The following is a 26,821-nucleotide window of genomic DNA, read 5'->3' as shown; positions in this document are numbered from 1 at the left end:
ATTATCTTTTGCTTTCCTTCTAGCTTTATTCAGTGTCTCAGACAAGACCGGCCTAGTGGAATTTGCAAAATGCCTCAGTTCCTTGGGTTTGGGTTTGGTCGCTTCTGGAGGAACCGCAAAAACCCTTCGGGATGCAGGCCTGAACGTCAGGTAAAAGCTGTTTGAAGGTTCACAGATTCATGCCCCGGATGAAGTGTTTCCGAGTAATTGGCATTGCCTGCTTCTGCATTGCAAACTTGAGATTGGGTTTGCCACTTCACTTGTTAATGTCAAACCATGGATTTGTTTCATAGAAACGAGCTCTGTGATTCTGTGTTTCCTGTGCAATCCCTTCATCCACTCCTTTCTTAGTTACGTGCTAGTTTGCATAAATCCATCGTTTTCTGTTAGTTTGCCAGTTTGGGTGAAGTGGCAGACTTTAGTCAGTTCAAACCAGAGAGTAAGCAAATTTAAGTAAATCTCTGCATATTGAGCTGACAGATCCTAGATGATAACTTAATTTCCTTTGCTGTGTGCTGTCCCTGTTCTCTGGGATTTTTCTCACGTTGGACTTCTGTCACAGCTTGAACAGAAATCCTTAGCTCAGCGTCACAGCACCTGCGTTGCATAAAGAAGATCCCAGGTTCCAGCCCCAGGAGCTCCAGCTAGGGCAGGGAGTATTCCCTGCCTGGAACCCTGGCAAAGGTGCTGCCAGTCAGAGTAGACTATATTGAGCCAGATGGACTTGTGATGTGACCTGGTATAAAGATTCAAAGGACCTGCAAATTAGTGTTGTGCATATATTTTTGCCTAGGTTTCTTGTATCCTGCAATATTCATGTGGGGGTATGTGAAAAAGGAGGCCAGTACAAGACTTTGAAGAAATGTTCATGGGAGAGGGATGAGAGGCTTCCATGTTTACATTTATTTACATATGATGGCATGTATGTTCTGCCTTTCCTTCCTGGTGATGTATGTTGTTCTCTCCCTTCCCATTTTGTCCTCATAACCATCTTCTCTGGGCAAAACATGGACTATACCACTGAGCTCTCCACCCAAATTTCTAAAGGTGTGGTTTGTCTCTACATAAAAATGGCTTCTTTGAAATCCATTCCAGAAGTCTGTTCAACTTCCAAAAAGCTCAAAAACCAAAGCATGACTTCTGATTGGCTGCAGGAAGCTCCTGCAGCCAATCCGAAGACACGGAAGCCCTGTTGGACGCTCGGCTTCCAAAAATAGTTTGCAAACCAGAACAATCATTTCCAGGTTTGCGGCGTTCGGGAAGGAAAATGTTCAGGAACTAAGCTGTTTGACTTCCAAGGTACAAGACAAGGTTGCTTTTCTTTCTGAAGATGGACTTTAAAGTGGGGGGAGAGAGTGTAATGTTGTCTTGAGTTTAGAATCCTTTAAATTCTTTCCTCAATAGCCTTTCCTGGTGAAATTTACTTTAATTAGAGGAAAGGGAATGCATTATTTGGTTGTGGTCATGTGAAAGGGAACTAATGCTTTTTAGATGTCTAGAAAGGCTTTCTGAAATGAGCAGTTGAAAGCCTTCCTGTCCCCTTTCATGTAATCTGTCATCTGTTTGAGGCCGTGTGCCATTAAGAGAAGGAAATCCATTAAGATAGGCAAGCATTAAACAAAATACCCATTCAAGACCATGATAAAGGATTAGTCCGAGAGGAAGCAACACGTGCCTCCCATGGACATTTCCCTGGGCAAAAAGTTCCTATTTTCCAACTCCAGTCTTTACTAAGTGATTTTTGGTCATCCTGTTGTACCATGCAAAGTATGTAGTATTTCTTAAAAAGAAAGGTGAACAGTGGTGTAACCATAATGTGCTGGAGAGTGTGGAGCTGTGCAGCATGGGCTCAATTCCTTATCAATTTGCCCCTTGATGCTATTTTTGTTCTCAATTTCCAGTAAATTTTAATTTGTCTTCCCACCAACCTTGTGGTGTCGGCCAGTATTTCACAGAGGGGCGAAGAAGCTGTCACGTTGCTATGGATAGCTGATGTATCTAGCTCTAAATTCAAACTTGGGTTTGGGGGTTTTCATGACTGGCTGCAAAGAAGTTGGGGGGGAAATACTAAATTTTGCCTTTACCTTGGAAAATCATACATTGTTTAGATCAGTGTTTCCCAACCGGTGTTCCGCGTGCTCCACACAGGTGTCCGCAAGCCTTGCGCACCCGGGGGATCTCCCCCCGGGAGCGCAAGGCTTGCGGGCGTCAGCTGGCAGCGCGGAGCACGGGGCGCCCTTCGGAGGATGCCCCGTGCTCCGCGCTGGTGTCGGCCAGCCTTGCGCACCCGGGGGATCTCCCCCCGGGAGCGCAAGGCTTGCGGGCAGCAGCCTGCAGCGCGGAGCACGGGGCGCCCTCCAGAGGACGCCCCGTGCTCCACGCAGGTGTCCGCAAGCCTTGCGCACCCGGGGGATCTCCCCCCAGGAGCGCAAGGCTTGCGGGCGGCAGCTGGCAGCGCAGAGCACGGGGCGCCCTTCGGAGGACGCCCCGTGCTCCGCGCTCGTGTTGGCAAGCCTTGCGCACCTGGGGGGTGCATGGGGCGCCCTGAAACAGAGGGTTCCCCATGCTGCGGACTGTAGCCTGCCGCCGGACGCGCGGGGCGCCCTGAAGCAGAGCGCCCCTCGCGCCAGGCAGACATGGGCCAGCCCCACAAGCTCGGGGGACAGCGGGGAGGCGCAGCACCGCCATCCCACTGTTCCCCGACCTGGTTTTTTGGGGGGGAAATAAAGGAAAAATTTTTTTCCTTTATTTCCCCCCTCAAAAAAGTAGGTGCGTCCTATGGGACGGAGCGTCCTATGGGACGAAAAATACGGTACTTACTATTTCATAATAAAGTAATTATAAAATACTTTCTTTGTGTTTATTTGATTCCTATTAAAGAGAGTTACTTTATATATAGTCAATATAGGCACAGAGTTAATTTTTTAAACATTTTCTAATGGTGGTGTGCCTCGAGATTTTTTTCATGAAACAAGTGTGCCTTTGCCCAAAAAAGGTTGGGAAACACTGGTTTAGATTAAGAGGAGCTCTATTTCTAGGAGCTCAGACATTTTACTACAAGAACTATTTTTATTTTATACCCAAGACATTATCATGACTGTACAGAGAACCTGTGGCTAAGGAGGTGCTTTGCTTATATTCAGAAGAGTTTGTTCAAATTCTAGCTTGGAAACGTTGGGTGACACTGAGTAAATAATCCTCTTTCAGCTTCCATATTCCACCTGTACATGTAAAGTAGTGATTTATCACAGCATCCTTGTCAGGCCGAACAAGGCTGGCCAAGCCAATTCATATGTATGCTACAGTGACTGCCCAGAATTCAGCGGGTATCCACATGGTCAGTGCTGGCAACCCCTGTTGCATTTTGTGAAAATAAGCATGTGCTTCTTGACTTTTTGACGTTCATTTAGGCAATGGTTGCTGCTGCATTTTCAGACATATACAGAATAGACATTCATATTGGATTGTCAGCATTCATGAAATAATTGTTTACATTCACCAATTTTTGGATGTTCACTAGAACAGATACATTAAAAGTGTTATTTAAAGGATAGAAGAAGAGATGAAAAGAATCTTCCACCATGTGTTTCATATTAACCAAATACCTCTTATACCATCTCAATTGGCAGATCGGTCTTTTAGTCAAACAGTTTATTGCACCGAAGGAGTACTATAGAAATCAAGTAACTGACTTCTGACTTTCTTCTCTTTCTCTCTTGCTCTCCTCCCCACCCCCACCCCCCTTGGCACAGAGATGTTTCTGATCTCACTGGCTTTCCGGAAATGTTGGGAGGGCGTGTGAAGACCCTTCATCCTGCTGTTCATGCAGGTAGGTTGGTCCTAACGTGCTTCTGTTGGCTGTATTTTATGGAATTTGTGTGGCATCTGGGGAAAGGTGGATCTGCTGAAGTTGCACATCGTCTAATTTATGGCGGGGGGGGGGAGGGAGTGATTTGTGGCCTCTGATCTCACTTTATGCCATCCCTGACAACACTTATTCCAGATTAGTCAAGGCTTTTGCTTCTGGCTCCTCCCATCATTGGCTCTGGCCACTTCAGCATGCAATCTCAATAGATTACTCGTTGCCAGGAAAAAGGCTGCTTACCCCATTATCAAGCTTTCGTCTCACAGAGGTGATGCACTTGGGTCTGGGCTGTTTTGCTCCATACAGAGAAAGCTCTGTATGGGGGCCTCTATCCCTGAATGCGTCTTCACAGAATAATTCTTTCCCCATAGAAATATAGGGTGCCACCCCTCTCCCTGAGATCCAGTATTGTGTGTTTGTGTGTGTGTGTAGAAACTGGAATTGGGCCTAGGTACTGTGCATCTTCCTAGAGGACAATCTGTGAGCCTTATTGCAGCCCATGATTCTGACTACAGTGGTACCTCGGTTTACGAACTTAATCCGTTCCAGAAGTCCGCTCTTAAACCAAAAGTGTTCTTGAACCAAGGCGCGCTTTCCCTAATGAGGCCTCCCGCTGCCGGTGCCCTTCCACTGTTCGGCTTCTGTTCGAAGACCGAGGTAAAGTTTGCAAACCAGGACACTACTTCCAGTTTTGTGGAGTTCGTAAACCGAATAGTTTGTTAACAGGGCTGTTCTTAATCCGAGGTACAAATGTAGCCTATGTAAGTTTTCCACAGTGATTATATGTTTGTGGTTCCTTGTTTACAACTCCTTAAAAAGATTGAGTGTTCATTTTAGAAGCATAAAGTCAAAAGTTTTGTGGCTCCTTACAGCTGAATTAAGAGTTGGAAGGGATCATGTAGTACAGTTCTCTCAGAATAGTGGTGTCGCACCAAAATGCATGCAAGAAACTACATATTTGTTTAAGTCTCCCTTCCCAGTCAAAAACTGCCTTCTTCTGCAAAGGTAGAATGTTGGGAATTGGCATATTAGGGAAAGGCTAGGCTGAGTTTTCTGGGTGTCAGGTTTTTGGTTTTTTTTGTATTGAGAGCCATTGCGGTGTAGTGGTTAAGAGCGGTAGTCTCGTAATCTGATGAACCGGGTTCGTTTCTCCGCTCCTCCACCTGCAGCTGCTGGGTGACCTTGGGCCAGTCCCACTTCTCTGAAGTCTCTCAGCCCCACTCACCTCACAGAGGGTTTGTTGGGGGGGAGGAAGGGAAAGGAGAATGTGAGCCGCTTGGAGACTCCTTAGGGTAGTGATAAAGCGGGATATCAAATCCAAACTCCTCCTCCTCCTCCTCCTCCTCCTCCTTCTTCATTTATGTGATTCTCACCTGCGTTCTGAAGTTATATAGTCCCCACAGGGCAGTACTATGTCATTTGTCTTTATACATAGCTCAGCCACTTTCCTATAACATGAGCTTGATGACATGAGGGATTCCCTTCCCCCTCCTTTTGAAAAACTTGGTGTTGTGAAAATATGTTGGTTTAGAAATCCAAAAAACAATGGCATGTCAAATACTGCTAGAAACGTAGGCCAGTATTCTGTCATAATTTGGAAGCCTTAAAAAATTCAGAGGGAACTTTTTCTAAAGCTCCATTTCTGTGCACAGTTACTGGGGAGTATTCCATTGAACCTGCTGGGTCTGAGTAGGCTTGAATAGGCTTGTGCTGTAAAAACAATTCAAAGTATGAGTCAAGTAGCTGCCTTTGAGACTTAAGGCTTCAACACTTTATAGACCTGGGTAGGAATAAGCCCAATACACACAGTGGGTCTCACTTAGATTTAAAAATACTTTGGTTCATGCTATCTCAACTTTGATAGCTATATGCTAAGACTTAACTGGGGTGTTCATGAGTAATATTTGAGTAACTAGGAAAGTAGTTGGCACTTATCTCAGTTATGAAATCTCTACAGGAGAATCTGGCATTCTCAGCCTTAGCTAATCATACATTGGTTTTCTTACTCCTTTCTCTAATTCTTTTATCCCCCCTCCCTCTATTAGGTATTCTGGCTCGGGACATCCCACAAGATAAAGCTGACATGGATAAATTGGATTTCAGTCTTGTAAGGTAAAATGTTTAAAGGGTCATTGCGAGTTAATAAATAATCATGACATAAACCTGCAACCAATCAAATGTTCATTTGCCGTAGACACCAGGGCTTCTACTCCATAAACAAGCCTTTATCTGTGTGTTAGAGTGAAAAATAGATCAGATGCATAAATTTTGTGAGATGATCTCATTGTCATTATTTTTGGAGTGAAGGAAAAGGGAGAAAAAATAATAGTGTAAGAGACTTAAAGGCTCTATACTTCTATTCATTGTTTTTATTTTGAAACACTGGCAAACATACCCTTTTGAGATTTACATAGTACTGTTTGGATTGCAACATGTAAGTCAACTTCAAACGTAAGAGTGCATAAATTCAGGGCCAGAGGCTAAGGACCCTGGGGCTGAAGACTTGGTCTGTGCACGCCCCCCCCCCCGCCCCCTTTCAGTTTTGTGCCTCTTGCCCCATCCCATAACTTAGAGGCAGCGCAATAATTCTTCAGCTTCATTCGATTGGCCAACTTGATGTGGGTGTGGTGCAAAGTGTGACTTTGGACGCCAAACAGAAGTTATTCATTAAATGGAAATCAGAAAGTTAAGCATCAAAGTTAAATAAAAGTGATTCTTAACTGGCCAGTTTTGCGTAAAGCACAGTGGAAACGTAGCGTGGGTCACTGTCTGGCAACTGGTCACCTGATTCTGTACCATCAGCACCCAGTGACCTGGACAGATGACTTTTAGTGTTTTATATTTCTGGGCCATCTTAATGATACTGGGTTTTTTTAACCTAATAAAGGACAATATGGGCACAATCCAACCAAAATATTTGGTCCCTCTTACTGATTTCAGAGGAGAATTCAGCATATGTGTAATGCTTTTTCCCCCATCTCCTGTTGGAACTAGTGGGTGGATTGTGTCCATAGTTCTCATTCTGTCACAATCTCAGCAGTGTAGATCATCTGCTGTTTGCCCACTGCTTCCTTTCAACTGGGTTCCGTATGGGTGAAATGCACATTCCTCTTATTTGGTGGACTACCTGAAAACAACTTCAAGGTGATGACCTGACTCTGGATTGCTAGGTTGAGCCAGGTACTGTTGCAAAGGCTGCTCCCCTCCTGCCTTTTGAACCTGGCTGAGGCTGGTAGGAGGAGGTGGAGGCAAGGACCACATTTTCCCTCAGAGGGATACGTCTGGGGTACTGCATACCAGTGATGCAGGCAGTGGAGGCAGAGCCAAAAGTCAGCAAAGCCAGAGCATGTAGTTGCTCCCTTGTTTGTTTCTGCCACCCTCTTATCCCCTCTTTTCTTTCCTTCCTTCCTGTTGACAGTTCCCCCTTTCCACAAGAAAGCTTGCCATGGGTGGGTGCAGGGGAGGAGTCTGATTCTCAGGGATCGTGTGTGGAGGGGAGGGGTAGCCCTTCCTTAAGCTGCCGTCCCCTATGAATCACACGCACACATATCACACAGCAGTTCGGCTTAGCAGAGCGGGGCTCCCACTTGCATGAACAGGATCTCCCGCACTTTAAAAGTGGGTGACTGTGGCCAAGTTGGGGAGATGTGGGCTGGCTTCAAGGTGCTGTGGGCTGCATCAGCCCCTTAGCTCTGCAGCTGCCTGTCTGAAATGAACAATTTAAAGCCATTCAATCTTCTTCCTTCCAGAGTTGTAGTTTGCAACCTCTACCCCTTTGTCAAGACAGTCGCATCTCCAGGCGTAACTATCCCAGAAGCAGTTGAACAGATTGACATAGGTAAGTCAAAGGAACATTGGTTTGAATGGATTGTGCCTGCAACTTTGTGCCAGCAACTTTGGGGCTGGCATTGCTTCATCTCTTCCTGGAAAACAGACTTCAGGGAGGGGTGTGGAAAGGGATGCATGTGTGCAAACCCACCACCACTGGGTATCCCAATGTTTGTCCTGCAGTGCTGCATTTCTGGCCATGTGGTGGCTTTTCTGTGACCTGGACAAGCAGAAACGGAATTGTAAATGGTTCCTTGGATAACCCTAATCTGTAGAGTTGTTGGAAGGCTGGCTATAGAACATGCTATAAATGCTATAAATCCTGCAAACCCTGTGTGTGAGAGGAAATGAGTTGTATGTGAGATGACTAGATTTGGTGTGTCTGAGATGTTGTATAGCAAGGTTAGGGAGCCTGAGGGCCTTCAGACTTCATTGGTCTCTAGTACCCATGATCCCCAGCCAACATGGCCGCTGGTCAGGAATGGTGGAATTTGCAGTCTGGCAACATCCGGAGGACCAAGGCTTTTTTTCAACTTGGTTCCGGCACCTCCCTTGAGTGTTCTGGCAGACCCTGGATGGATCAGCGTGTTGAGTGTTTTTGGTGTCTTTGAAGGTAGGACCTTAAGCTTCCAATCTGTGATGTACAGAGGAATGGTGATGGTTTTCCTGGCTTCCTTTTAATTGCAGGAGGTGTTGCTTTACTGAGGGCTGCTGCAAAGAACCACGCTCGCGTGTCTGTTGTGTGTGATCCTGGGGACTATCCCACCATAGCAAAGGAAATGCAGGCGTCCAGCGCTAAGGATACGACTTTGGGAACTCGGCAGCAACTGGCTCTGAAGGTCGGCTTTCTGACTGTGCGTGGTGCTTTCCCACAACTTTTCAAGAATGCTGGTGACTGACTAGTCTCAATGCTCTTTCTGCAGGCTTTCACTCATACGGCTCAGTATGATATGGCCATCTCTGATTACTTCAGGAAACAGTACAGCAAAGGGGTGTCTCAACTTCCCCTGAGGTACGGCATGAATCCACACCAGACTCCTGCTCAGCTCTACACATTGAGGTCTAAGCTTCCTCTTTCAGGTAGGATGCGTTGTAAGTCTGTTCTGAATAACCTTATAATGGTACTGTAACAATGCACGCAGATCCTCCTTTCTGAACACAGTGCGTTCCCAGGGAATCGTTCATTAAGTGAACGTTTGCTTAGCAAACTGATGATATCCTATGGGAAATTTTCTATAACCTGTGATTTGTCATCCCTTCCTCCATGATTTCTGCCTGAAACTGCTGCAGCCAATCAGCAAAAGCCATACAAAGGAAAAACTGAACTGCCCGATCTCTACTGCTCCTTGATTTCTCTGATCTCTCTCCCTCCCACCACGGTTTCTGCCCCAATGGCTGCCGCCAACCAGCAAAAAACAAACAAACAAGGAAGTGGACACACTTTTGCTGTTCAGATATCTGAATCAGCCATTCGTGTAGTGAGGTTTGGGCATAATCCTTTGTGTTCAGATAACAGATTGGCCTTTATGACTGAATTTACTTTTATGTTCTGCCTGCAGTTCTGAATGGCTCTCCTGGGTTTATAAACCTGTGTGATGCTCTGAATGCCTGGCAGCTGGTCAAGGAGCTCAAACAGGCTTTGGGCATTCCAGCCGCAGCCTCCTTCAAACATGTCAGTCCAGCAGGTAAGACTCTGACTTCCAAGGATGGGTCCCAGTTAACTTGCTTGGCTTTCTCCAGTTGTGCTCTGTGTTAAAGGAGACTGTATTTCTTGTGTTACATCTGCAGAGATGCACTAATGTCCTATCTAGAAGAACTGAGACACTTAACAGAAAGGTGAACTAGAGCTCTGTTGTGCGCTTCTCTTTCTCGGAGTAGCACGTATGCGTAGGGTTGGCAGGGGGCTTCAAAGGTCCCTCAGCCCCTTGCCAATGCAGGAGATCTACTGCTATAGCTTCTCCAAAAAGTCACCATCCAACACCTGCTTGAAAACCTCTATGAGAGGATAATACACCAGCTTCCAAGGCAGTCTTTTCCAGTTTCAAATAGCTTAGTCCAAGTCTTTTATTTATTTCTTGTAGTTTGAATAATGGAATTTCAATTTGAAGCTCAGGTTCTGATATTTGCAGGTGGGGAGTGCCATACACAAATGGTACTGCATCTGTAGGCCTGTGGCCCTTCCAGATGTTGGGCTGCAAAGCCCCCATTGGCCACAGCCGCTGTAGAGAGACAAAGCTCTTCTTACTGCCTTTGCTTCTTTTGCCTACCAGGTGCAGCTGTTGGCATACCTCTCACTGAACAGGAAGCTCAAGTCTGTATGGTGCACGACATGCACCACACCCTGACACCCTTGGCATCTGCATATGCGCGAGCAAGAGGTGAGTGGGGACTCAGGGCAAGTTACCGTATTTTTCGCTCCATAAGGCGCACCTAGTTTTTAGAGGGGGAATTCAAGAAAAAAATATTATTTAAAGGGAGCACTGAGCAGAGCCTATATGCATCCCAGGCTCTGCTCAGTGCTCCCTTTCACGAGCCGCATGGAGCATGTGTGCGGCGCTTGCAGGCTTTTCCCCGAGGAGGGAGAAGGGCAGCTCTTTAAAGGGAGCGCAGCTCTTGGGGGCTTTTCTGGGAGGTGGGGGAAGGGACAAAGCCGCAATTTTGTTAACTTGTGGTTCTTGGCAAGTACCACACAGGTTTGGCGCCTTGGTTATTCATGCTGCAGCCAACCACCTACATCAATACTGTGATGTTGAAAATGTTCAGTTGCTACACTGAGTTTGCTTGCCCCCTGGGTAACTTGGGCTGCAGTTAAGAAGACACCTGTTAGAAGTCCCAAGGGAGTAAGGAGCACTGAATGCATTGGGACTTACTCAAAAGTAAATGCACCTGGGATTGAGCTGTACACTTAAGAAGCTAAATTCTGGGATCCCTGACTCTGGTAGGTGACCTTTCTGGTGCAAAATGCTACTTTCCTCCCCCAGGTGCTGATAGGATGTCGTCTTTTGGTGACTTCATTGCTCTCTCTGACATCTGTGACGTCCCCACAGCGAAGATTATTTCCAGAGAGGTCAGTCCCCGTGGCATTCTGCACCTCTCTGGTCAGTTGGCTGGAGTTGGCCTGACCACTGCATGACCATAGAGTAGATGGTGGGTAGGGATAAGGTGGTTGGTAGTGATGTTGTTGCATATAATGTACTTATAGTGGGTGTTGTTCTCCCCCTGTCCTCCTCACTAATCCCTGTGCTGCCCTAGGAACCTGCCCTGATCTTGAAACCCTCAACCCTAGTAGTGCGTGGAAGGCCAGACCTTTAGGCCTGGGTTTTGCCCATGTTGCAATAAAGGGCAGACGTGAGTCCAAGGGAATGGCTGGGAGGAAGGAGTTTCTAAAGTACACAGAGGCACTGGGAAGCCTTGTTGATCAGAACCTAAGCATGCTGAGCACTGAACGCTGCTCCTTTGTAGCCAGAGCAACGCCTGACTAAACCCCTGCCATTCGCCATTAAAAAACGGAAAAAGAAATCCCCTCTCCTCTTCACAGTTCTGAAATATGGATCCAGAATAACTGGTCACGGCTGCCAGTTTCCCCCAAGAGCATAATTGTACCCTTCACCTAAAACTTTTGGATTCAGTTTTAGCCTGTGACCCCTTGATTTTTATAAAGCAGCAGATGAGATGGAACAACAGGGAGTCCATACTAATCATTTTGCCTAACTATGTGCACTTCTTGGAGAATAAAGAACATATTCTTGAACTGATCTTTTCTCCCCCACCCCCACCCCCGCCCTTTGTTAAATTGATACTCCTAAGCCTTTGGACATAGGGTTATACCTAACTTTTATGCCTTTTTTTCCTGATCAATTTCTGTTTTATATTTCATGGGAGATAGCTAAGGCTGTTTGACAGGTTGTTATACAAGCTGGAAATCCCAATTGAGATTTCTTTCCCACCCCCCACCCCCAGGCTGAGTGTTTGTTTTAAGTTGTGTTTTTGTGTTTGGTTGTTTTTTTTTAAATGAATTTTATTAGTATTTTCCACACAACAACAGCAACACAAAAGATATCAAAAAATAATAATACACAACACACAAAAATCAACATTCAAAAACTAAAAAACAACAAAACAAACAAATCCATATCTTACAAGTTAATATTATAAACACTGAAACAACAACAAGAAGACATTGACTTCCACCAGTCCCACAGCACCTCCTTTATCTCTCATTGTGTCTTCCTGTTTTCCTGTTTTCTTTATCATCTCTATCCTAACATCTAGATATAAATCCTTCTTTCATATCCTTTCACTTCACAAGATTATTCCAGACTCAGCCAGATTTCTGCCCTCGAACCTTGACTTTTGAGGTATTCCATTTAGGCACTCCCATTCTTTTTTTACTTCACTTTTTGGTTTTTGTCTTATTATATCTGTCAATTTGGCTAATTCTAAGTATTCTGAGAGCTTACATAGCCACTCTCCCCTAGTGGGTAACTGATTCCCTTTCCAGTACTTAGCCACCAGGATTCTTGCTGCAGATGTTGCGTATAAGAAAAAAATAGTTTTTGGTTTGGTTTTAAAGGCAGGCCGTCTAACAAATCCATGGCTGTCCCTCTGCCCCCCAAAAACGTTCAGTTGGGACGAGGCTCCAGCCCCTCCTGCAGGGCAGAGTTAGCCTGCTTGGATTTAGGCTTCTGTAATTACCAGTGGAACCTGCAACAAAATGTTGCAGTAGTAGTGGCAGGGATCCTGTCCAGGGTGCTAGCAAGCTAGCTGTTATGTAGTCTTCCAAAGTATTCAGTTCAGTTCAGTTTTCTGTACCTTTCCCCTCCCAAATGTCAGACAGGATTCATTGACCACTCAAAGGGTTAACTCCTTATTGGGCAGCTTCGGCGATCATTCCCTTAAGGGTCCCTTGAGCATGCTGACACCTCCCTCTCATCTGTGGCTGTTCTGCTCTGGCTACAATAGGACTGACACTACCTTAGAATTTAGTTTGCTGATAAGATATAGGACATTCTTGGGTGGCTTAACATTTTTTTTTTAACCTTTATTGGTATAGGTTTAAACAATAAAATCATACAAAGTCACCCAAATATATTAATAATCGAAACACATACAATATATAAAAGGCTCGCTTTGGATTTAGCTTTAAAAATCTCAGCTAAATAACCCGAAACAATCTTGGTAGTTTCAGGATTATCATCCCTCAACAGGTATTGGATTATAGATTCTTTATAAGTGGGTATTTTGAGCTGTAAGGGAGCCACTAGGAGATCTCTGCAATGGGTGTCGAGAAGAGGGCAATCCAAGATTATGTGGCGTCTTTTATCTGGTGTTTTCTTAATACAGGGGCAGAATCTGTTCTGGCAGGGGATTTTTTGAAACCTTCCAACCAATACAGATGAGGGGAATGCCTTTGACGAGCCAACATAAAAGCTCTGCAATGCTATGGAGTATCTAAATTATAAAAGAAATTAGTCATTCCTCCATGGTGAGGCTGCAATCCTAAGTGAGCAGATGAGCATACGGAAGGCTGGGAGGGGTGAAGTTTTGGGATTTCATGGTCCAGTAGCCTCTGCTTAATAAGCGTGAAGATATGTGACTCATCCAATAGAAAAAGGGAATCTATTGCAAACGTGTGTTGTGCATACAGGTATCTGATGGGATTGTGGCTCCTGGCTATGATGATGAAGCCCTCAAAATCCTATCCAAAAAGAAAAATGGAAGCTACTGTGTCCTCCAGGTTAGTGTTTGAACTGCTACAGGATATGTGAATATGACAACTGATTTCTCTCTCTCAACTACGTCCAGACTTCCCTGCTCCCTCCCTCAATTTACTTCTAAAGCGTGATATTTAAGCAAAAACCAATAAAGATATATACTCATGACATCTTAAAACCTCAAAGTGCAACGGCTTTTCTTAAAATTGTCTCTTAGGTTGAGGAGACGCATTTTAGTGATTCCAAACTGTTTTCCATACAGTATGCTTGTAGTTTGCAATATAAACTTGTATTCGGTGCATTGATGGTTTAATAAAACTATGAGAAGTAAGGAAAACCTGACAGTAAAAAAAAACCTTCAGTAAGAAAAACCTGACAATATGGCTGTGGTCCAAAAGGTAATGAAAACAACATTGCCATCAATTTAGGGTTTAATGGCATATGGTTTAAAAGTAGTTCCTGTTTCAAATCTCCCAATGTGGAAGTATTCCCTACTTGCATATGACCAAGCAGATTTTGCACTCAAAAGTTCTGCAAAGAAATAAAATGACAAAAATATAGCTATTTATATACAAAACCCCTCAATCTGTGTGCTGGGGGGGGGGGGTAACCCATTACATTTTTACTCGGGAACAAGTCCCAGTGGGTTCAGCGGGGCTTGCTCCCTACTGAAATGTTTCTAGGACTGCAGTCATAGTCACTTTAAGAGAAGGAGGCCAGAAACCCTGAAAGATGAATAACACTTTGGGAAGCCGCCACACAGAAACTTTCAGCAGGTGCTGCTTGCTTGTTTTGAAGTGTATTTTGGCATTTGTGAGGACCATGGAGTTGAACATTTCTGGTAAACCATTTGCTGGCTCCTGCTTTCCAGCAGGTGTGCAGTACTTCATTAACAATAAGCAATGAGAGAAACTGTATTAAATCGACATGGCATTAAGAACAGAATCCTGCTTTTTAGATGGACCCAGCTTATGAGCCGGATGAAAACGAAATCCGCACCCTGTTTGGATTGCATCTGATGCAGAAGAGGAACGATGGCGTGATCGACCGATCTCTCTTCAAAAACATCGTTACTAAAAATAAAAGTGTAAGTGAAGAAAAGGGTGCCTTGAGCTGACTGACAATGCTCCTGTCAGGAATGGAAATTAGAACGCTACGTTGAGACCATTTAATGGTTCAGTCTTAACAGTATATAATTGAATGGCAGGACCCAGGCTGTGGACATACAGCCCTCTGATTCCATCCTCCTTTATCTTGAGTTGAAAAGAACAGAACACCAAGCATCAGTTCTGAAGAGTGGCATCCAAACACCAGTCCTCTCCAAAGGCCGATGCCCCTCCCTCAAACACCTCTCCTTCAAACAAGTCCAGAAGCCCATTCAGAACCTCGTCATTTTCACCAAAGACAGGCAGGCACCCAACCTGTTGGTGTAGTACCACTTAAGATCAGCAGGTGGCTCTGCAGAACACTTTGCCATTAATCAGGTTGCCATTAAACATCACTGCTTGCCTGCTTTCCTGCTTTCCCCAGGCTTGTTTCTCTACTGCTCAGTCACTAAACTGTCCATCTTCACTAGTAATACAAGGATGCCAAGAAATCTGGAGACGGGCTGGAGATCCTGTATGTAGTGAGGATGGTAGAAGCAGAAGCCAATTGATGAAACTTGCTCATCTGAAAATCCACCTTTCCTGCTCAGATAAATCCTTTGGGGTGCTTGTTGGATATTTCCATAACCTGTTGGGGTTTGGCATGCAGCTGTCTTTGGGTCCAGCACACTTCCAAGTACCTGGCCTGCTCTGCAGCAGAGTAATCACGCAGCTTCCACAGCATGTGGGAGTTCCAAGACTAGCACGGAGAGTAGAAATAAATCACAGAAAATGATTGAGTACAGACACAAGTCTTTATGGTCAGTTTTAAGCGTGGCTGTTACAAACTATACAAAACAAAGCCTCTACTAGAGCCCTAATCGAGGCAGTTTAAACTTAATGCTCAGGCCTGGCCCTAAAAACTGCCAGACCGTGTCTCTCTCTCTCTCTCTCTCTCTCTCTCTCTCTCTCTCTTTTGGAAATAATTTTTATTAGTTTACAACAAAAACAAAAAACACATACTAATTTCACATCCAATTTTTCACAAATTATTTCTTTTCTGGATTTCCTTCAGCTTTTCCATAAATCATCCATAGTCATTATTTAAGTTACGCATTCCCTAGGTTTATATTGTCATTATTTATACCTTTCTTTTTCTATACCCTTTAAACAATACTTCTCAGTTTTCACAGTGCTTCTTTAAATCCCTCTAGCGTTATCTGTCCCTCACTTACACTTTCCAGATATTCCACAAATTTCCCCCAGTCCTCAATGAACTTTTGGTCTCTTAAATATCTAATCTTCCAAGTCAATTTATCCAACTCCGCATAGTCTAACAGCTTCATTCTCCATTCTTCCACCGTCGGTATTTCCTGTTGTTTCCATTTCTGGGCCAGGCCAGACCGTCTCTCACATCTTCACACTTTGAGAGAAGAGTTTAGACTAAACATCTCTTAACTGTCCAGTACAGAAGAGTGGCCTTGCACCCTGGCTTCTAGCATCTTCTGGAAACTCAGTGTTGTTTCTGGGAATGAATGTCACTCCCCCCAACAGGGATCCCAGCCCCCTCTCTTCTCAGCTCCCCTCTTGGTCTCCAGGGAAGAGGCAGCAGCCCTGTCAGGAGAGAGAGAGAGAGAGAGAGAGAGAGAGAGAGAGAGAGAGAGAGAGAGTTCACACAGGGCTGGTGAAGAGATGTCAGTGTCTCATGGAGACAGCTGCCTTTCTCTGCAGGGGAATTCTGTTAAAGACCACCTAGATTTTTCTAGAAAAAAACTGTTGTGCCTTCATTTTAATTCAACAGTCATCTAACCACTCAGGTTATAGAAGATAATTGGTTTGCAGAGTGTTTAGAGTAAAGACTCAAAACAGTTATTAAAGTAAGTGCCCTGATCTTCAGTTTTATGTCTTGAGTAGTGCTGCTTAGGAAGTGGGTTTTTCCTTTCCTTTTACCTTTGCAGCCAATGTCCATTACTTTAATAGTGATACCTTCACAGCCACCTCTCTCTTGTTGTTTCAGCTGCCCGAGCCAGCAGTCCGAGATCTGATTGTTGCCAGCATCGCTGTCAAATACACCCAGTCTAATTCAGTTTGTTACGCCAAGAATGGACAGGTAAATGCTTGGAAATGTTCAAGGGAGATCATCCCGTTGTACTTTCTGGCCAGAACGTCAGCTTTTGAAACTTGGTGCTGTGAAACAAATACAAGTGCAGTGATTTAGACATCTTTCTGCAGGGGCTGCAGTTAAAGTTTTGCTAAGTTCCGTTTGATACATTCTTCCCTTCCCACCTTTTTCTATGTTCTCTGGCTCACAGACTCCAAAATTTCCCTTGTGTGTGTTTACTATATTGAAGCCAGCAGCAGAGTGGGTGATGATGGACATACATTGTAAGTGACTGAGGGCACATTCGCTGCCCAGAAAAGAAATACCTTGGTGTACAGTGAATGTGTTTTCAAACTATTTACGCCACGCTGTCACTGCAGTCGTGTCTTCATCTGGAATCTGAGTGTGTTTTCGTGCACAAAGAGTGCTTCCTCTTCTCCACCAGGCACTGCCATCTTTACTTCCCCATCAGACTTAAGAGTGCTACTTGCATGCCTTGGAAGTGTTCCCCTTCACACCTCTTGTTTATTATTTTCAAGTGCATGGCAAACCTTTCTGCATACTTCCCAGTTCTGAGCTTGCCCACAATTACGAGTGGCAATGTTGAGCTAGAAACTGTGTTTGGGATATTGAGTCCTGTTGAGTTGCTGCTGTCCTTCTAAAGATGCTTTGGCTTGTTGGGACCAATCTGCTGACTTTGAAAGAGTTCTCCTGCCTTTGCAAGGAGTCTCCTTTGTGGTGCCATACAGGTTTACTGCCGCTGTGCCATAAATGTCAATATGTCTCCCTGCATTGAAGTGATGCTAGGGGCAGACTGGCAGGAAATCCTCTAGTGACTCAGGGAAACTGGACAAAACGCCAGCTCCCTTGGCCTGAAAACAAGATGAGCACCGCAACCCCATAGTCGCCTTTGACTGAACTTAACTGTCCAGGGGTCCTTTACCTTTTTTTTTATAACTTGCCAATTTGCTCTGCTCTCCTAAGGAGTCTAGGGTGGCAGTCATGTGTCCTGTGCTTTATCAACACTGTAACCTTACAAGGTGGGAGATTGTGGGAGCTTCCCAGCAGGTCTGTCGCTGTTGCTTGCCAGGAAGGGCGAGGAGCTTGGTGCTGTGCTGGTGGTACAGTTTTTAATTTTGACCTTATTAAAGTGCTTCAGAGAAGCCTCATAGGCTGTAGCTGTTCTGCTGCTGGTCTCACAGGTCATTTCAAGCTCATGTCCTCCCCATAAGCATAATAAATAGGACTGGTCCAGGAACAAAGCGCGTTTGCCGCCGCTCCCTTTCAAGAACGGTGTTGAGCATCCCTCCTTGATGTTTCCTCCAGAGCCTTTGCAGAGGCAGCTGCATTTTCCATTGTTGGAGCATTGCAATAATGACTGTACCATCTGTGATGCTGGGGAAGTAAGAGACTCCATTCAGGTTCAAGCAGAAGGAAGACTCCTCTTTGCTATTTGGGGCAGATGGTGTACATTTTGATTCTGTTTGTGTATGGTACATTTTGAACTGTGCTTGTTTTTCTCTGGATGTTGGGCTTCTACCCTCCCCCACCACACACACTTTTTTAATGGTAGCAGTTATAGCAACACAATGAGCTTTTTTCTCTGTGTCAAAAGCCTCTTAGTTGACTTCGTCCTGTGATTTGTTTATGTGCTCAGGGGGCTATTCAGAGGCTAGGCTGAGCTGAAAAACAAGGGGGGGGGAAGCTTCTGGAATAATTTAGGATTCTAATCCTGCTTCTGTTTCTTCTCCGGATAAATGATTGAACTGTTTATACCGTCATTTCAGTTGACATACATGAGTCTCTGCAAGCATCCCAAGAGAATTAACTAGAATACACTGAGATTCTTCGTTGCAATAAGCAAGTCATTCAGACCTGAAATGGCAACTCTCCATTGGGTACTTTTGATATACCTTGTACCTGGCTGGTATAGTGTTGGCTGTATAAATGTTCAGTTGCTTTTAGCACCATTCAAGAGCCATTGAAATTTGTGGCAAATCTCCCGTAAATCTCAAAGGATCAGGGCCACAGCCAGAATGAACAAGCCCTTGAGCGGCCCCTTAACTTTCAGGGGTGTGTGCCATGACTCCTCCCCCCCCTTGGGATGTGCTTCAATATTGTCCAGCTCCTGATATTGAGGGCTTATCCACACTTCCTCTTGCCCCACTCTTTTCCCCAGGGAAAAGAGTCTACTCCTTAGGACTCAGCTGAGAACTAAGTTCTTTAGTAGTCAGTTGGAGCAAACCGCCATTTGGGTTTTCTCTGGGTTGATGCTGGCTCCGTTTCAGAGCTAGAGGGTTTTCCCTGGGGAAGGTGCAGGGCAGGGGGAAACAGCTCAGACCCCCATGTTTCTAGGCACGGGACAAGGGGGAGCGTGGAGGGAGCCCTAAGTGCTCCTCTTCAGAGCTGACAGGATTTGCTGCTTTCCCCCATAATTAAGAATCACGGTACTCAAATTCAGTTACTCAGACGAGAGGCACATAATAAGCAACCCAGAATGCTTATGAAGGAATAAAGGTAATAGAAGCACATGGCCTTAGCTCCTGAATTGTTCTTCCCCAGGGACAGAAGGGCTGCTTCCATTCACATCCAATGGAAACCCCTGCTGTGATTTTTGTAATTTCCTGTAGACCCACCCCCTCCCCTGCCACGGCCACCTACATTTTTGCCACCACCAAAGCAAGGTAGATTTTCTAGGGGCTGCATGTGGCTTGGGGAATTGGTGGAAACTATCATGCAGGGGTAAAGAAGCTTTTTGGCCCTGGGAGCAGATCTGAAGGTGGAGGTTGTAAGGAGCTGCCATGGGGCAGTTAAGGAGCAGCGCTGGGAGGGAGTCGTGGTTTCTGCCGCATGGCTCCTTGAGTGTAGAGGCTCACGCAGGATCCTGAGCACTCTTTGCTTGGAAGGGAAGCAACTTCACACACCTTGTCTTTCACTCAGTGGCTACGAAGGAGCAAGAATTAACAAATCAAACACCACAGACCAGGTTCTCAAACTTTTTTTCTCAGAATATAAATTAGCTCACCCCACATCAGATTTTTTATTGATAATAAATACATTGGAAAACACAAAGAAACAACTCCTAGCAGTGCTTGAATTATAACACAGAACACAACTACTATGTAATATGGTCATGAGACACCCAGAAAGTATAAAACAGTGCAGCTTCATAAGAACATGAATCATTTCCAAAATGTAATTATAAACGAGCCTCTTTCATCTGTGCCTTAAGTATGAGTAATCACGTTTATATTAGGTGTAGTTTGAGACAAACAAACTCATCTCTTCAACACAAAGAAGCCTTTCTCTTTTCTGATCTTTCATATTTGTCAGAGTTCAAAATCCCTGTTCACAACAATATGTTGTGGAGAACTGTAGAAAAACAGCCAGTGCTCTCACTCTCGTTTTAAAAAGATATCCATATTCTGCATTTTATTTTATTTTTTAAGTTGATACTATGCTACACTGAAATGTTGGAATGTTTCTTTGATTGCCCTTGAATCTTCCCACCGCACTTCCCATCCTCTCCTGGTTCACCCGTGCGGCAAGGCCTGCCCTTGTGAGAGCTACTGCCATAGACCAAGCACTTGGACTGCTTAGAGGTGCAGTATTTTGTTTGTTGTGAAGATGAAGAGTGTTGTTTGATGTGTAAAATCAGCTTGTATTGAGGTTCAATGCTGTCCTGAAGCCAGTGGAGAAGCCATGTTAGGCAAAAGACCTTTCTAATGGAGCAGGCACAAGATTACAGCTGCCCAGCATGCAGGACTCTGTAAATCCATTCATTGTGCAGCCCCTGAGGAATATTAAACAAGCGCAATGTTGTGTAATGCCAGTGGCTGTCTTGTTAGCTAGGAGCATATTATTCATTGGCTGCTAAAAAAAGGACACAAGTCCAGATTTTTCATTCCCTGTCATTGGGGAACGATCCTTATTTTTGTTTTTTAAATGATCCTGGCAAGATGTAAAATCACGGTAGGAATAAGACAGCAAATGGTTCATTTCTTTCAGTTTGGCCTTGGACTTAGGGCTTTAACATCTGGAAATGCAGCCTAACCAGCCTGGAAAGTTTGAGGCAGTGGCCAGGCATCTTGACCCAGCAAGGAACTCATCTCTCCCCTGGTGCTCCTTTCTAAAGAGCTTGTCCTTGGGCGGAAACGGGAACACAGTCCCAAAATATTGCAGAGGGTGGGGGTGAGGAGAGTGGAAAGTGCCCCCAACCTGTTTTTAACATAGCAGAATGAAGGCCCAAACCCCAAAAATAATTGAGCTGAAAATGAAATCCATGTGGATGATGCAACTCTTGAGTTTTGGCCATTTGAGATTATAGGCTACCTCCCTGATGTCAGTCACTTAACTTAAGAGACTATTTGCTCTCTGAGTTCCCTGTTGCAGTGGCACTGGAGATAGTAAGCCTTTTACTGCTTTTAAGCCTACTGTGTTGTAAATAAAAATCTGCCCTTTTCCCTTATGGGGTATCCAAGAGCCCACATAGAGTCCTTACATAGGTTCCCTATTGGTGGGAGAAAATAACAGAGGCCAGCCAGAGAATATTGAGAAGCAAAGCAGCTAGTAAGCCTGATCTTTATTGATTTGTTGCAAAGCTTACTAGCTGCTTTGCTTCTCAATATTCTCTGGTTGGCCTCTGTTATTTTCTCCTACCCAATAAGGAACCTATGTAAGGACTCTATATGGGCTCTTGGATACCCCATAAGGGAAAAGGGCATATTTTTATTTACAACAACTGCTCTTTAAATACAGGCTTAAAAATGAATTCAGAATTTTAATCTACAGTAATAAGATTGATCTGAGCATATGGAGATTGCTTCAGAGTAAAAATGCATAGGGTTGCCACTGCCTAAGCATTATCTGAATTAGTGCAGGGTTGTGAATGTACAGTTGTAGCATAGCTTTTGAGTCCTCATTGCATTAGAATGAGGTTTACACCTTTCCCTGGATTTGCTTGGATTTTTAATCTGCCTCTTGAGTTCAAGATGCGCAGAGCAGAATGCATGGTTTGTAAAACACACACATATACACACATACTGATGGATGTTTATCCTCACAACAGGAGGTAGTTTAGGCTGAAAAGATGTGACTGTCCCAAGGCTACCCCATTAGCTTTGTGGCTGAACGGCTATTTAAATTTGGTCCCTTGACTCCTGATCCCAACAATCATAATTTCTACACCCAGATTGTAGTTTAGAGTGTCAGATGCTATTCTTTCAGTAAACGTTATTAAGCCCTGCTGCTAGATAGGATTGCAGTCTTGAATAATAATAACTGGTAATTTCTATAATTGTGGACCCTGGAAAAAATGAGCAGGGAAATTGTTATTGATTGCACTGGTAATTACCTGGTTTTAGGTTAACATTTCTCCCGGTGAGTGCCGGTCTGTAGAGAGGGGGAGGGTGGTGTAATGCTGCTCTTGGCTTTACGCAAAATAAAACATATGTTGTCTTCTTAAAAGTATCCTCTGCAGTCAGTCTGCTAAACTGCTCTCCAGCCCACCTGTAAAATAAATTATGTAATGACTTTTCCCGGAGTGTTTTAGATAGATATAACAGCCTATTAGAAGGGCTGAGACCACAAAAACTTTGGATGCTAAAAGAAGCTTGCTAGCCAGACTTTGCGTGTGAGGGTGGTTGCCCCCCGTTTCACTTTCTTCATTTATTAGTGGATTTACAGGACAGCCGTTTGAAGTAGACTAGTTTCTTAAGAAGTTGTCTTCACATGCATGGGTTTTCTGATGGATTGCTGCTATTTCTGCTTCAGATTGAGCACATGCAGGCAGGTAGAATTTAGGAAGAAACTGGATTTGCTACTAAGCAGAAAGGCATTAGCTTAGCAGAGGAAGTTGTCTTTCTGCACCAGTTAATTCTTTCTGGCTTTGGCAGTGCCCAGTAGAAGTGCCTCCCTAAGGGGCAGGGGGAAAATTGAGACCTTAGCAGCAGCAGCAGCAGCAGCAGCATTGTGTGTACCTGTGGGGCTGCCCCAGCCCCCCTGGAGCTCCTCTGGCCTAATGACCACAGCACTACCATCCGGACAACATCCACTGTTGCCTCCTCATCCTCCCTGCCCCAAGCCATCACTTCCAAAAGAGATGGTGTGCCTCAGGCAAATGACTTCAATATTGAATGGTCTTAGGAGGCAGCCTTGATACTGAACAGCCAGACTGCGCTCTTTGGGAACGTGGAAATGTGTGACTGCGGTTGCCCTCCTGCGCAGCCAGGCTTCCTGCCTGGAACTGACTGGATAGCACCTGGAGTATATAAAAATCCAGTCTTCCTTCTAAATTTCATTTAGATTCCGCCCGCTTTTCTAGTCCTCATTGTTGTGAAAAAAAAGTTTGAAAATATATGTAGAACTAAAGTGGTAACAGCAGGAAAAAATATGCAGGGATTGGAACTCAAAAGTTTTGGATGTTGGTATTCTCTATCTCTTCCTCCCTCCCTCTTTCTTTCTCCTTAACGTTAGAGGCCTATGAGTTGTGTCTCCCCACCCCTTCAAAAAAAGCTCAACAGTTTCTATGTTACTCTTGTATCATCATATGTTCCAGCATTTTGTAAACCAAAATGGTGGTTTTTTTGTGCTTTTTTGTGGGGGATTTTTTGCAGTCAAGCAGTATACAAAATTGTATTAAAGTAATGAATAAATTTCAGCTAGAAACTTACCTACTCCTGAGCTGTATATTTCCCTGCTTGCAAATCTAACCTTTGACAATTTTCCTATATGTTGTTTTGCTTACGTGGACAAGTTCATATAATGCTGGACAGCATTAGGTTACACAGCCTGTGGTCCTATTGAACCTGGTAAGACTGAATTCCAAGGAAATATCTTGGAGCTTTATAATCCCCCTTTGGGTTGGGGCCCCTAATCTTTTCCAGAGGTTCAGGGCTGCAGTGAGCCTTCTCTAGGCCAGTGAGACATATTCACTCAGCCAGAATTGACTCTCTTTGGCTGCCTTAACCTCCTGCACCATCTGCCCATTTCAATGAAGTCTGTAGTGATTGTGGAAATTAAGATAGCTTACAATGTAGTAGAGAATATTACAGCTTTCTCCATAGTGGTTGGGACTCCCACATTGGAGAACGGCTCATCTCAGAACATGCAGTGCAACTGCTTTCCCAGAGCAGGCCAGATGCCTAGAAATTCTCATAACTTGAGTGCTTCCTTTTCCTTGGCTCAATGCAGAGATTACTGAAGAAAAAGCAGTCTTGTTTCCTAACTTAACAAATATTTTGCTTCCCAACCCGCCCCCCCCCCCCCGGCGGGTGTGTAATGTTCAGGAATCTTGTTTCTAAACTGGTACATATTGGTGACACAGTTTGTTTAAGGTTTGGCTTTTCTGGTGAGGCCTTGAGTGAATTTCTTAGGAAAAGGTCCCATGGAAGCTTTCCCTTCCTCCAAATAACTACAGCGCTCTGTCTCTTTCAGGTGGTTGGCATTGGGGCAGGGCAGCAGTCCCGAATCCATTGCACCCGACTGGCTGGAGACAAGGCAAACCACTGGTGGCTCAGGCATCACCCCCGGGTACTCTCCATGAAGTTCAAAGCGGGAGTGAAAAGAGCGGAAATCTCTAATGCTATCGATCAGTATGTCACAGGGACCATTGGAGAGGTAAGCCTGGAAGCACCTGGCTAGAGACAAAAGTCCAGAATCTGTTCAGGAATGGTGCTTGCACACCTTTTGTTTGTTTGTTGCATTTATACCCCTTTCTCCAGGGAGCTCAAGGTGGCTTACATGATTCCCCCTGCTCCTCACTTAATCCCTACAACAACCTTGTGAGGTAGGTTATGCTGAGAGGCAGTGACTGGCTCAGGGTCACCCAGTGAGGTTCTTGGCCGAACCAGGGATTTGAACTCTGGCCTCCCAAGTCTGGCACTCTGACCACTAGGCCACGTGCAACCTCTACTCATGTAGGAGGCACCTTGGAATGCTTACAACCCTGTGAAAGCTCTGTGCCAAGGGCTGCCTTATTCAAATATTCAATAGGATAGCCAAAGCCTAGGGAGAAAGGGATGTGCCTTGGATATTCATGTACTTGGGATGGGAGCTCTTGGTTGTGATTGCCATGGCTGGATCTATGTGCTGTTAGTTATTGAAGCTGTAATTCTCTGTTGCTTTTATATAGTACTTAATTACAAAAAACAACAGTATGAAAAACAGGCAAGTTTGTTCCAAGTGCATTAGACTTCTTAGGGTAGAGGGCCCCCCCCCACAAGTTAGATGATCCTTGGAAGCCTCAGTAAAAAGGCCAGGCATCTCTGAATTTCTCAGAGGCAAACAATACTCCCATCATGATGTGGCATCTGAAAGGTAAGAGTCAGATTCAAATAAAACTAGGATCAGTATCAAGTGTCTTCCTTCCAGATCTGGGTTAGTCACACATCATATTTATCAACTGATATTTGAATACTGCCCCCACCCCCTTTAGAAGGGTGTTTGATTTCTTATTCCAATTCCCTGAATGCTTCTCTAGCAAGTTCAGGGCTTCCACAAACGTTGCGTAACTTGGTAAACTACACACTCCTTCGGAATGCAATAAAGTCTGAATGCAATAAAGCAAACAGGGATGTGGTTAAAACAGACGTTCTGCAAATCATGTCAGCCGTCTGATTGCTTCCTTGGGGCAAACGGCAGCTGGATCCGTGGCACTCAAGACAGAGGACAGTGAGCCAAAATCCTGTTTTGTTGAATGTTGTGTTGTGCTCCTTGTACTAAATGGTCTGTTTGGGTGCTTTGATGTTTACTCACTGGCTGGAGTAGCAGAAAATAGGCCAAGCAAAGCAAATGACTCTGAAATGAGCAGGGTGCTTTGTAGTAGAAAGCTGTAAGGGTACGTGTATGTATTAGTTTAAACAACAAAGGAACCAGAGGGGCTTAGAATTTAATAAACCTCCGAGTACAAATTTTGTAGCAAGGTGTTACGTAGCTGTGACCTTCCAGTGGGGAACTTGGAGAAATGTTTGCATTCTTGTCACTGTATTTGCCTGCATTGTTGAATTAGATGCCATCAATGAAGCAGGTGAATTTTAAAAACGCTCCTTTGCAGGATGAAGATCTTGTCAAGTGGAGGGCGCTGTTTGAGGAAGTCCCAGCTTTGCTAACTGAGGCAGACCAAAAGGCATGGATTGGGAAACTGAATGGCGTCTCGCTCAGCTCGGATGCTTTCTTCCCTTTCAGGGATAACGTGGATAGAGCAAAGCGGGTAAGGCTGTGGAATTGGCGGGGTGGGGGTGTGTGACTGTGCCTCTTAATGACTAACAGGCCTGAGGAGAATATGTCCAATTAGCTGCTCTTGCTCTGCATACTGGCTCCCTAAAATCTGTTTTGTAGGTTACGGTTGCAAGTAAGAGGTATCAAAGTGGAAGCAGGAGTAGCTGTAGGGAAATTTAGTCCAGACATGCATTTCAGGAAAAAGCTGGTGATACTCAAACTCGGACAGGTTGCAATTCTCATCTTTCAGCACCTTCCAAAGAGAAGATTCACCACCCTTAGTATCCTCTCTGACCTCTGTTTAGGACAATCTTTCCTAAAAGTGGTTGACAGCTTTTGTGGGCACCCCATATGTGCAGAATTGTGAAACAGCTAATGAAATGGTTCAATAAAGCTGATTTGTTTTTGTCTCCCTCCTCCTTTTCTCTCAGAGCGGAGTCCAGTTCATTGCTGCCCCTTCTGGTTCTGCAGCTGACCAAGTTGTGATCGAAGCCTGCGATGAGCTGGGAATAACTCTTGTACATACCAGCCTCCGTCTCTTCCACCACTGAAGCTTCCCCACGTTGCCAGACATTCCTCTTTGCTCATTTGCTTGTCTCTCTGCTTCAGGCAGTGGAAGCATCCTCATTAACGGGTTCTTGCTTGCTTTCTAAAAAGCCAGTCTTCATGGGAACATTTCACTTTATATTCTACATATAATACCCATTGCTTTGAGAAAACTAAAGTAGCTAGCCTCTGATGCATTTCTTGAAAAATTAATGGACAAAAGTGTTTGTCACTAATGTGTCTGAAGTCAAATCCTTTATGCATTCAAGGTGTGGACATTAGTTTTATTGGCTTTTGCAGTATGCAGATAATCAGCTGGGCATTGTATGTATGGGAAGCAGATAATCATTGTACTTTGATATTAAAATACCACATTTAATCTCGTAATAGTCTCACCCCCATTTTTGCAGCTCTAAAGTTGGTTCCAGTACTTTCCCCACATAATAGTTGCAGGGTATAATTCGAC

At 44.6% G+C, this 26,821-nt stretch overlaps 1 protein-coding gene and 1 long non-coding RNA gene across 3 annotated transcripts; both read left to right on the top strand.

Moving 5' to 3' along the window:
• On the top strand, nt 1–26,738 carry ATIC (5-aminoimidazole-4-carboxamide ribonucleotide formyltransferase/IMP cyclohydrolase). 2 transcript variants are annotated; one of them, XM_081835437.1, is made up of 15 exons: nt 1–150; nt 3,753–3,829; nt 5,911–5,977; nt 7,615–7,703; nt 8,381–8,532; nt 8,617–8,773; nt 9,253–9,378; nt 9,964–10,071; nt 10,675–10,760; nt 13,341–13,430; nt 14,366–14,494; nt 16,510–16,602; nt 24,028–24,210; nt 25,646–25,801; nt 26,241–26,738. In XM_081835437.1, the coding sequence occupies exons 2-15, from the start codon at nt 3,784–3,786 to the stop codon at nt 26,358–26,360; spliced, it is 1,602 nt and encodes a 533-aa protein (XP_081691563.1). In that variant the 5' UTR covers nt 1–150; nt 3,753–3,783; the 3' UTR covers nt 26,361–26,738. The 2 variants fall into 2 exon arrangements, with proteins under 2 accessions (XP_081691563.1, XP_081691564.1); XM_081835438.1 differs by lacking the exons at nt 1–150; nt 3,753–3,829; nt 5,911–5,977 and adding an exon at nt 7,027–7,045.
• On the top strand, nt 14,524–16,501 carry LOC309335635. Its single transcript, XR_014153617.1, has 3 exons — nt 14,524–15,417; nt 15,890–16,108; nt 16,145–16,501. It is a non-coding gene; the product is annotated as an uncharacterized lncRNA (long non-coding RNA).
• Nucleotides 26,739–26,821: the final 83 nt, after the last annotated feature.

This window comes from Podarcis erhardii, assembly GCF_964252035.2.
Source record: "Podarcis erhardii genome assembly, chromosome: 1".
NCBI lineage: Eukaryota > Metazoa > Chordata > Lepidosauria > Squamata > Lacertidae > Podarcis > Podarcis erhardii.
This window is presented reverse-complemented; position numbering and strand designations above follow the sequence as displayed.